At 35.2% G+C, this 12,741-nt stretch overlaps 1 protein-coding gene across 1 annotated transcript in view; it reads left to right on the top strand.

Moving 5' to 3' along the window:
- LOC145661657 (acyl-CoA Delta-9 desaturase-like) overlaps nt 1–6,056 on the top strand; it is a 62,329-nt gene extending 56,273 nt beyond the window's left edge. The window contains exon 5 of the mRNA XM_081726981.1: nt 4,538–6,056. Coding sequence (XP_081583107.1) covers nt 4,538–4,838 — 301 coding nt within the window. The 3' untranslated portion in view covers nt 4,839–6,056. The remainder of the gene's footprint in view (nt 1–4,537) is intronic.
- Nucleotides 6,057–12,741: the final 6,685 nt, after the last annotated feature.

The raw sequence follows: 12,741 nt of genomic DNA, 5'->3' as shown, positions 1-12,741 counted from the left end.
AATTAATTTATTGGTTGATTACATGTTTAACTTTTCATTTATATATATATGTAAAACATAAGTTTCTGTTTTAGTTGTCTCTGAAACACCAACTGGAGTGTTATCCAAGGACTCCTACTCCCATAAAGAGCCTGCCTTACTAAAAATAATACAAAATTTACCATTTTTCTTTTGCTCGATTATTCATCAGTGAAAGGAGATAATGAAATGCAAGTCACCACAATCATAGATAATGCTATTCTACAACAGATAATATGAACCTGAAAAATGTTCAGTGTTGCAATCCATAGAAATTACAGTATTGCCAGAAAAACAATTTCCCTAAAATCTAAGCTCAGACAAAGAGTAGAGGAATGAACTCAACTGCATTTGATTATGTATCATGTTGTTTTGGTTTCTTGTGAACTACTTTTTAATTAACGTTATTATTTAGTTTTAGTAATTGTATGTTAAAAACTATTTTGTTTATTACAAACTAAAGACAACTATTATTTAAAAAGTAGTTCACAGGAAACCAAAACAAGATGATATGTAACCAAATGCAGTTGAGTTTGTTCCTCTACTTGCTGCCTTAACTTAGATTTTAGGGAAATTGTTTTTCTGGCAACATTGTAATTTCTATGGATGGCAACACTGAACATTCTTCAGGTTCATATTATCTGTTGTAGAATAGCATTATCTATGATTGAGGTGACTTGCAGTTCATTATCTCCTTTCACTGATTAATAAACAAGCAAAAGAAAAATGGTAAATTTTGTATCATTTTTAGTAAGGCAGGTTCTTAACCAAGACCACGTGCTTGGAAAGCACATTATCACCATAAAGTCACTCGCCATGAAAGCACATCCTCTTAGATACACCAGAGTTTCATTTGTAACGAAATAGCTAATGAAAGTGGGAACTACGTTCTACTTTCTCTCGCCCATACCCTCCATTAATAAGCTCCCTACTTAGGAAGTGCATGATCATCTAAGTAACACGATGAAAAACATTCGAAATAGATTATTACTGTATCCAAAACTTAATTCCAAACGATTAAGATGTTTTTTTCTGTGATTTGGTCACACACACTGTTTTATTTCTGTATTTTAGATGAAATTTATATTTTCTATTTTCGACACAAGTGACCACATATACGGGAATCTAGTAAATCCCTTCACAGAATAATAAAGGACAAACGATTCTAATTGGTTCTATCATCGTCTTTAGTTTAGTGTTGAACATAGGAACAGGGATGGTTATGAATTCTACCTTTGCTTGCTAGTAATAGATAGTAGTGTCGGTTATAATTTTTTTGGATACTTTTATCAGTCAAGTAGAAAGCCCATAAAAAGATTTTAAGACCAATTCCAAGCCAGTTAGTTGCTACCCTACGCTACCATTTCAAAATGAACATTTAAATGTTGTTCTAGATTAGGGTTTAGCATTCGTGTAGAGGCGAGGCTATACAAGACGTGAATCTACAGCTTAATGTGAGATCGGACTTACAGTCGCTCCACCAGAAATTGAATGAACGTCACTTCAAGTCAGTCATAGGAACATAATACTTATTTTCGTTAAATGCTAATTTTTAAAAACTACTGGTTGAAATATCCGTTCTTCGCATGAGAAGAATATGCTTACGACAAGTATTTGAACACCTAAGATAATCTATTATTTTTAATTTGGCCAATATGTATGCCATCTGAATGATACGATTCTTTCCCCGAAAGGAACAAAATTTCCAACTGTTCGTAGGCCACCTTCAGTTTCTTTGAAATCTTATATTGTGGAAGATAATCTGATGGATACTGAGTGGACGGTAGATGGCCCACATTGGAAGGGTCGCCTGAAACGTTGATTTATGATGTTTTATTATTTTTTAATATGGTTATTGTTATACAGGGTGGCCCAAACGTAGGTATACAGTACCGTACTGATCAGCTCATTGTATTTTATATCATTTCTTATTGTTATCCATAAGATAGACTTAGTTTCTTTATTATTTCTTTTTAATGTCTTTTTACCTATACCATAAGCTCGGAACAGCCGAAGCAAATAAACACATGAACTAGAATGTTATACTTGATCAATGCAGGTTGTATACCTACTTTTGGGCCATCCTGTATATAATTTTAGTATTACTTATTAGTATTTATCGTTATTTTTATATATATTTTCTCTATTGTTACTATTAATACTATTTAGTGTTATTACTATATATGCATTGTTATTATTATATATTTCTTATTTCCATATATTTATTCTTTTATTTCTTTTCTTAGATTTTTACGGCTCTTTTGCAGCAGTATTTTGTTATATTTTGATATGTAGGATTTTAAACTTTTATTTATGGCATGAGCGTTTTAATCTGATGGGGAAAAGTAATCTCGTTGCTGACGTCCCCATTAAATTCCAATCAATCAATCAACCCACCTGTCCACTTAAATACGCCCTTCAATCAATATCACATTATTTTAAAACTATAGCTTACGATAGGAAAAATTTACAAATGTATCAAGAGTATTTTTACTGATGCAGTCACAAATAAAGCTGCAGCAACAATGAACACTTCGGTCTACGAAAATTCGCATGTTAAAATATCTCTTATGTGGCAGTATAATGATTGAAATAAAGTTTGTGTCTGTTTTAAAACAAAATAAAACTGGTTGCTATGTAATTTAAATAAACGAAATGAACTCATTGTCGTCAAATTGTCAGCAACATCGTGTCCGTGGGTTTTCTCGGGGTACTCTCGTTTCCTTCCACTTTATTCATTCCACCATTTCATTCATTTCTCATCACCGTCTCCTTTAGCCTAGCCGGCATAACCGTGTCATGTAAAACAGAAATATTTCATTTTTTAAAAAAGAAAAAAATAAATAGTTCCGGCACCAGCACTAAATCATCTTTTGGAGGTGATTTGTTATTTTTCAGGTTCCTAATTACAAAATTCTTTCTGTCATTTTTGCCTTACTTCGTTTTTTTTTTTTTTTTTATCTATTGCTTCCTTACATTCTTCGTCGAACCATTTTTGATTTCTCGTTTACTTTCCTGTTTTACCTATTACTTCTTCTGTGGTTTTTTCAATGCTTTGTTCATTATTTTTCATTCTTTTTGCTTCGTTCTCTCAATTTTTCTCTCTGTAATTTATTTCTTACCGTATTTTGATATCTTTGTTTCTCTTATTCTTTCATTTCTCTGTATCCTATCTTTTCTTGCTTGTTTCTTGGATTTTCTGTACTCTACATTGCTTTTCTCTTATTAGCTTTAATCTGACAGTGATCAGTATCGTAGTTCGGTCTACGATACATATTTAAGAAATTATTTTAAATGAAAAGTCTAAATATCAAATTGCATGTCTCTAATCTTAAAGGATTTCGAAATGTGGTCTGAGATATGGTCATTTTACTATAATAATTGCTACCCCAATTTCGCTAACTTAAATGAATTTTCAAAAGTTCTTTCTTAGTGGTACTTTACACACAAATCGAATGCACTGTCAAAATTTCAAGTTTCTAGCTTAACCCTTTGACTACCAACGGGACACATGTATCCCATGCGAATAATTCAAACAACGCTGGGAATTTGTTTTTAGAAAATTCTTTTAAAAAAATACATGTTGTTCTCCCATCGGGTGAGATGTGACCAGGAGACTGTGTTTGGTTTAAAAAACTGTGTACAGGTGTCAGGAATATCCCACGTTAAAGGAGGCGTACATATAAAAGAATGTTCACATTAAAAAATGGTAGTCAAAAGGGATAAGCGATTTGGCCTGGGTGTTGATCATTGACTCACTCATGACTTTCTTTTCCATATATATATATATATATATATATATATATATATATATATATATATATATATATATATATATATGAGTTCCTGGAATCGGAAGGAAGCTATGAATCTAAAATATACTTATCGTGAATGAAACATTATATGTTGATATTTATCTAGAGTTGTTTTTCCTTTTCAACCTATAGTTTTTAAGATGTAAACTTTAAATTGAAATATCGACAGTCTAACTTAAACTGGTATCTACAGAGAATGTTGTTTGAAATAAGAGTTCAACGTCCCTTTCAGCACCGAAGATATGTGAAACATGCATCTACCACTTATTGTGGAATCGATCACATAAGTTCCTACCTGGAATTGAACCCGAATCTGCTGGGCCTAGGTTGCCTACGCTAACCACATAACGACGAAAGACTTCTCACAAAAAGTATGATAACCACTAAGAACTATAGTTGCTATATATGATATATGGCTAAGAGATGTGCGTGCCTCTTCTGTGTTCAATGTCAATGGAATAAACTTGATTGTGTGTTCGTGTGATGAAAGTTGCTCGGTGCACGTATAGGAAAATACAATAAAATTTCTTGGTTTATTTGTATAATAAATATCCATGCTTCATGCCGTAAATATTAGAGTATTTACGAATATTTGGAATCGAATCCAGAACCTGACATTTGTAGTATTAGCATCTTTGTACTGTGATTTATCAAATTCCGCAATTGCTTTTTACTTATATTTTTCATCTTCTCTTTCTAAAAAGATTAATCGAACCTAGACAAAACAATTTTGTTGCCCTCTTTGCTTTTGGTGAAGGATGGCACAACTATCATCACGTATTTCCCATGGATTACAAGGCGGACGAATGGGGCAAGTACAGCAACAATGCATCTGCAGCATTCATTGATTTCTGTGTGTGGCTTGGGTTAGCATATGATCGTAAAACTGTGGCACCTCACATAGTCAAGCACATGAAGGAAAGACTAGGAGATGGGAGCTACCAGGAGTTACCAAATGTAGATAAAGAAGTTTCCAATGGACAAGCACACATTAAAAGTGAATGAACTCTAGTCAAATCGCTCAACTAAAGTCTGTAGTTCTACTTTCAGTGATATTACAAATAGGTTAGCAGTTGAATGTGTGTGAACTATTACGATTTTAAATGTGAGAATGAAAGTTGAAATTTGTTTTTGTATTTATAGACTGAGGGTTAAATACGTGGTATTTTCAAGATATTGACCAATAATTTATTGATAATAATACATATAATTTGAAAGATAACTTAAACGTGTTTTCAATGTTGTTTTGATTTACAAATTCGTTGTCAATTACACATTTTAGTAACTTCAATGTTTAAGAACATATCTTAATATCTGGCAATAGCCTTTATGTCGACCGAAATATTGCGAACTTATTCTTCGCCGATTTTATATGATTTCATAAACACTTGATTTTGAGAAATACGGCTACTTTCTAACCATTTGTCTTCAGAGTTCCTTGTATTACAAACTTGTGAAAATTTAACCTTGACATTTATAATACTGTTCTGTGTAATAATAACAGTAATTTATTTTAATATAGTGTATGTTTATTTAGCTCCCGGTAAACGTTCGAACTAGATTTTATATTCTACCTTATATGTTACCAATTAAAATACGGGTGTTCCTTGAAAAGGGTAAGTAGGCCTAATGGGTGTGTTACCTATTCTTCAGTTTGAATTTTACAAACGAATGTCTTTACTTATTTGTTCACTGTGCGAAAAATAGTGTAATCTAGCTTTTTTGAACAGGAGTATAAATGATATGGTTGATTTGTAACATTGGTACTTAATTAGCTCTATTTTAAAACAATATAATTTCTTAGGCGTATATTTAGATTACCTTTATAACATACCTTGAATAACTATTTCGCTTCATGTTATTGTTACTTCTGTTCAGCTTGTAAGTGGATTTGCAGAATTTGCCAAGAATTGGTTGAACTATGATACTAAAGAGAACACATAAGGAAATACGAATTACGAAATTATTATTATTTGCGTCTTGAAAAATTCGTAAACTTCAATGTAAAATTATTTAAAATTTTAGTTTTAAGTTAATATATTCAAATTTGAAATATATGTGAGAATGATCTAAAGATAAATCGACAATGAAATAGAGAAGAGAAGGAAATATTAAGATTTCTTGGTATGTATATCTTTTCAGTGTTAATGTTATGTTATTTAGCCAATTTGGGATATATTTCATATCCAAAGTTCTGTAATTACTCATAACTTAGTAGTAAGGTGATACCAAAATATGTTTTGTAAATAAATAATAGAAAATTATGGTTTTTTTCATTTACAGTAATAAATCTGTAACCGGATACACTTCTTCCTTTTCTTGTTCATTTCTTTGCAATAAATTTTCTAGATTTTCCTCCACTGCACACTTACCTGAAAATATTTTAAAACCAATATATGTTGTCAAGTTTAATAGTAAAGCCACAAATTTTAATTATACAAGCAATATGGCATGTTTTGAACACATTACACTAGTGAACGTTATAAGTGCAACACAAGAAGATACGCAATATTTGCAGAATATGTAGAAGATGAAAGGAAAATGATTAGTAAGATCACGTGTGCGGGTACGTATCATGAAAGCGTCAACCTTAGCCAAGGCAGAGAGCTACAGTTTACTAGTGGCTGATTGTTATCAGAATCTGAACCTATCTCGATGGCCGGAAAATGCCACGCTTTTGATTTCTGTAAAAATCACAAAAGGTTTCCGTCTTTTATAAGAATGATGGCATACAACAATCGTGTATTATACTTCCTTGATATTGCCCATGTTGGATGAAATACGAAGTTCCCACGAAAAGTTATTAAGGCAGATGGCATTAAGACAGATGCTAGCCCCGGACCTTAAATGAAGTAGCCGCTAATATCAGCCGCACAGGACTATTCTTTGGTCCTGCCGTTTTGTTCTAAAGTCCATTTGTTTTGTCATTACAGGAAAGGAACTGCACCGTCGGAGATATCCATTCTTCGTCTCTAAACAGTGCAGGTTACAGTGACAGCAGTTGAGCCACAGTGTCTGAATAAGTAAGACATGTTTCTGCTACTGCTCGGGGACATAGAATTTTCGGTTGAAGAGCAATAGGTAATTGTGAAGTTACTAACCGCAACTGGACGTTGTGCAGCCATTATTCATCGCCAATTGGCAGATGTGTACGGGGGAAACTGTTAGGAAAGAGGTGTGTGAGTTGAAGCAAGGCGAACGAGTGTAAAAATGAGCACAGTTCTGGACCTCCAAAAACACCATTGACTGGCGATATTGATTGATATTGATTGACATTGCCCAAAACGTCCAAAAACGCCATTGATTAACATTGCCCTTGTTGGAAATTTCATCATGGAAGATACGTGTGTAACCATGCAGGAGATTTGTGATATACTGCGGCTTACAATGGGAACAGTAGAACGAATAATTAAAATGAACTAACTGATTGTGAGCCTAAGAAAGTTTATTCTTTCTGGGTTCCGCGAACACTTAATGACATTCAAAAAGATGCAAGGATTCGATCAAATGTTGCAAATTTGACGCACTTCAGAAGAGAGGGACGCAATTTCTTGGAAAGTATAATTCACAGATTTTATCATTCAACCTAGTAACAAAAAGGCAGTCAATGCAGTGGAAACACACACATTCACCATCGCCCAAGAAATTCAGCAGGTGGTATCCAATGAGAAATTCTGTACGCTATCTTGTGGAGATCTCAGGGAGTGATATTGTCCTACCCTGTTTCGAAAAATCATACAATTACGGTCGAATATATTCGTACAACATTCAACACAGATTTTTTAAAACCAAAATTGACTGAGAAACGACCATAAAGGCGAGTGGCAATTTCATCCTCCACAAATACAATGCACCGCCTCACCGTGCTAATGTGGCATCATTCTTGGCTGACTACGGTATTGAACTTTTGTCACACCCGCTCTACTCACCAGATTTACCCCAAGTGGCTTCTAGTTTTTCCGAAATATAAAGAATTCTCTTTGAGAATGTCATTTTGGCAATAGATCATCCCTGGAAAGCGCTATTTTCTAGTATCAGAAATATATATATTCTCAAAAATGACTGTGCTACATAAGACATAAAATGAATAGCGTGATGGCAACTGTGTATCAACAAACAGGAAGAGTTTGTTGAGAAATAGACACAGGTTAGTTCTCTGTATTTCCTTGTACTTGGAAATTAGACCAAAACGCAGTGGTGGTGATGCCGGCTTCGGGGCGCCCCAGCAAAAACTGAACAAAAGGCCATGTGTTACTCGAACTTCATTTAAAATTTCTATATGCGTGCTAATGTACCATTTTACCATGTTAACAGTATTACCACAATGATTACAACAACAACTACTACTAGTAGTAGTACTACTACTACTGCTACTACTGCTACTGCTGCTACTACTACTACTACTACTACTACTACTACTACTACTACTACTACTACTACTAATAATAATAATAATAATAATAATAATAATACAGTATAACCACGGTTCCCCGAACTAAAGTAGGGGGCTTATTTCGGAGTTTTTTTTTGTTAAGTCATTTATATCTATTACCTGGTTTGTACTACAATATGTTTAATTTATCTGAAATGTTTTGAAGATCAAATAACTTCAAAACTCTCTTTGTACGCTACACTTACGTTCTTTATTAAAGTTAAAGAGCTCCATACTCTACTAGTTAGAGCGTTTGATTCATATGCATGTGATCCCGGGTTCAATCCTCCACTGGAGTAGTCCAAATTTTTGGCGTCTGCTCAGCGTCGTGAGGAAAACTGGGAAGTGATGCGCCTGTTGGGGCAGGGTGACGCAACGGGCTAACCACCTGTTCGTCACTCAGGTGGTCGTAGGTCCACCAGTCGTTAATATATGGCGTTGGGGCCGGCTCACGACTTAAGGTCTGTTACGCCAGTGGTTTCAGTTTTTAGTTTTTGTAAGTTAAATGAACATTTTTAGGAGTAAAGTACATCTATATGTAAAAATGAATTGAAACATTTCATTTTTACGTCCCACGATTATGCCGGCTAGGCTAAACAAAACGGTGATGGGAAATGAATGAAATGATGAAATGAAGAAAGTGGGAGGAAACGGAAGAACCCCGAGGAAACTCACGCATATGGTGTTTGTCCACCACAAAGTTCACTTCTCGCGAGCTGGGATCGAACCTGATACTCCATGCACCAGACGTGAACGCTCTACCACTGAGCCACCGCGGCCCTACATCTATGTGTAGGCCTACTTAGTACTGTAATACTTTATCTTTATAGCATATGAATTAGGTAGTCTAGCGCGTCCCCGTCCTCTAGATTATTCCCGTGCAGCACAGTACATGTTTACTGGATTTGCGATTTCGGATAATTCGGGTTTCGGTTGTCCGGGTATACTGTAACTACCTTCTACACAGAGGAAAATTAACGTAACATATTTTTGCGTACTCGTGTAAATTGCGTACAGTACTCTCATTGCCTAGAATAAAACGGAAGGGAAACTCTTCTTGTATCGTCACATCGGAACACGCAACACACATGATAAAACTAAGGAGAGGTGTTGTAAGCATCATTATCCCTATATTTCACTTGGAATGGAATGGAACACAAAATTTTTAAGAACTGTTTACACAATAAACTTCAGTTCTGCAGGAGCAACAATTTGTCTATAATTTTATCCAGTTTTTTAAAATTATTTTTTATATTCGATGCTCAAAATGGCAAGTGCACGCAATCTACCTTTTGTTATGGTGCTCCGTAAATAATTCTTGATAATTTTTAATTTTGAAAACTTCTCTCTGCTGCAATAGTTATGACAGGAAATGTGAGGTACAGCTGTAAGGCAGTATTCAAGTCCGGCAAACTACTCAGTAAGCAACTGTCTTCTTTATTTAACAACTTGCTATGTCTAGAATTGTTTACTTGGTAGATATTTCCGGTAAACACGATAATTTATTGTAATACACGGTAATTGTAGTCTAAAATACACGATATCGAAAATATGGCATAATAGACTAACATAATAATATACAGATGTTACACAGGAAAATAAAATCCTTGGAAAATTGTAAAGAGCAACCTGACATTCATGTTCACAGTCATACCTCATTATTTAATTTTAATGATTACTTCATTATTTAATTCAGTGAAACTGTTAGAATTAGTTATGGGATGTGTAGAAACGCTTTCAAAATACATTAAAATTATAAATAACATGGTGCCTTGCTGGCGTACTTTGTTGGGGCGCCCTCAGGTCCGGGTCCCCCCACACCGCGGGTTCTGCGGGGCCCTTATCGCCGCCACTGCCGAAACGGCACGTACTTCTCGTATGCACCTCTGATGCTAGATCTATGTAAATATGTAATTAATGATTTCAGCAAAGCGTTTCACAGCGACGTGCAGAATCTCTACAAACAATTCCACGTTATTTGGCTGAGCGGAGCATATTTTGACGCTGCTCATTGCTTCATCATCCTTCGATTGTATAACATCTGGATGGATGCAAGGGTGCCGCTGACTTCGCACATGGAAACCCAAATGACATTACATACTTTTCTTGAGCGAATTTTACATGTGTATTCAGCAACATCACTGCCACAATTGTGGGTAGTAGTTCTAAGGCAAAAGGCTTGATGATGCATATATACTACATCACCGCACCAAACCGGCAACGGCAGTTAACGTATGTGGTTCCAATTACTTGGCTCTCTCTTGTGTGTAATACGTATTGACAGATCTTTGATCAGCCAATTGTATTTCTATAAGGCGAAGCATAAGGTTGTAGTATTTACTGCAAATCTTATATTTAACCATTTTCCAACATAATAACACACGATAGAGTGTACCACTCGATGTCTTACATTGCGTGGATGAATATGGTGTTCCATTTCTTATTTGGTCGATGCAACCACCTTATCTACGCCGTTGAGCACTTTAATGATTTCACAAGTTCTCGCGCACAAGAAACCTTCCCAAGCAACAGTTTTTTTTTAGCGTTTTTATCATGTTCATGCCCCACGAGGACATTCAAGATTTTATCTACTCCATGCCTTCGTTGTTTCGCAGTTGATCTTGACGTTCATGATGGACACATGCATTACAGACCTCTTAAATATCTTTAATCTGCAGGAAAATAAGTTATGCTTATTAGGAAATTGTTTTTGAACTGTTTCCTTTATTTCTGCTGCTCAATAAATTTACGTTTTGAAAATGATATATATTGTTATTTCTTGTGATTATTGCAACTTCGTAATTTTTCTAATTGTACTAAATCATGACCAACTATTGTACAGGCCATCATGTCAAAGGCGCCGAAAGGTGTAAAAAGGAGGAAGAATCTGATACAAAAACTATCAAATCATTGCAATTAGTGGAATAGCCACAAGTAGTCAGGCAGGTCTATAAATGTAGGTGTTATACATTTCTCAACGGTAAAACATGAGGAGGTAATGCTCAGCTATAGTAATGTTCCATACTTCATGCAGTGCAACACTCAGTTCCGTCAACAAGAATTAAAGAGAATATCTATTGCGATGTCTGGGCCCCAAAACTAATCACATGTGTTTAATTAAGTAGAATTCTGTGTATTCGGCAGACCAGGGAAGGTGTAGTTCATCTGTATGCTCATGAAATTACACCTTAACAGCCCTAGCAGTAACGTATCACATTGTTAAATTGGAAAACTATGACCTTAGGCGGAAACATTTGAACCGTAAAATATATGTGATGACTTACAATGTCTTCATTCTCACAGCTGTAAGTGTAATTACAGAATTCATGGATGGGATATGAGGAAATTGCGGTTGACATTACATGCCGTCACCGTGTTTATTGGTAGAGAGAAGACTGGAATTTAAGCTTTTTTGTGCTTCTTTTTGCATCCTCCATCATGGCCTGTTGTTGAAAATTATTGCTTAAAAATTCGAAAATTTATTTTTGGTAATTTATTTAAGTGTTATAAGTAGGCTGTTTCAAACACATTTATACTCAAACTGTACTATCAGAACAGTTTGTTCTCATTAAGACAAAACATATATCGCTCCTAATGGAATCCACACTTTAAGCCTAATGGAATCCACATCTAAGACAAATTAACAGACCATATAATAGTTAACACCAAAACATAAATTTATCCCGTCGTATTTTATAACATTTACTCATCTCAGCATAAATAAGGTGAAAGGAGATACAGTGGACCTATTACGCATTTCCAAACATTTGTGGCTCACTTTGTACATTCTCTGCCCCGTTTCCTTTGCCATATAGCGTTTCTCACTAAGTTCAACAATTTGGAAATTGTAACTAGACCATGGGTATTCAGATTATGCAACGTGTTTTCGCTGGGCAGTAGCAATAGGCTATCGTTGATGTTGATTAAGTTCCGCAATGGCTTTTGCTGATTCGTCCTAACAGTCCTTGCAGTCAGTTCTCTTCAATGGCCAACGATTATGTCACTGAGACTTCATCTATCATCATCTCTCTCCAATGTTTTCTTTTTTTCTGGTTTTATAAACCGTCTTTACCTGGCGACACATTTGACACACCGGCCTACGCCAAATAATCACTCAACCATAATAATTTGACCTCTTTGAAACTTAGAGAGGTCTTCCATTTTGCATCGTCACCGTCTGCTTGCAACAACACTCACCTCAATTTTATCCCGTCTGACGAATTATAGATGATCATTTAACACATCACCTACGACAACGTGTCGTTGCATACGCATCCTTAAGGCTACCACCTCATATATTTTATGTAGCTACGACTTGTTACTTTGGTAACCATTTGTGAACTTGACATAACTGACCCATGGTTTTACCTAAAACATTCAGCGATTGAAGATCATCACACTATGTTGCATACACGCTTAGTAGGGATTAGATCTAAAAACCTAACAGGCTAGGGAAGAAGGCGGATCCACGGTGGA

Source organism: Thermobia domestica, chromosome 10 (genome assembly GCF_964235325.1).
Source record: "Thermobia domestica chromosome 10, izTheDome1.hap1.1, whole genome shotgun sequence".
Lineage (NCBI taxonomy): Eukaryota > Metazoa > Arthropoda > Insecta > Zygentoma > Lepismatidae > Thermobia > Thermobia domestica.
Note: the sequence above shows the minus strand (reverse complement) of the source record. Positions and strands in the feature narration are given on the sequence as shown.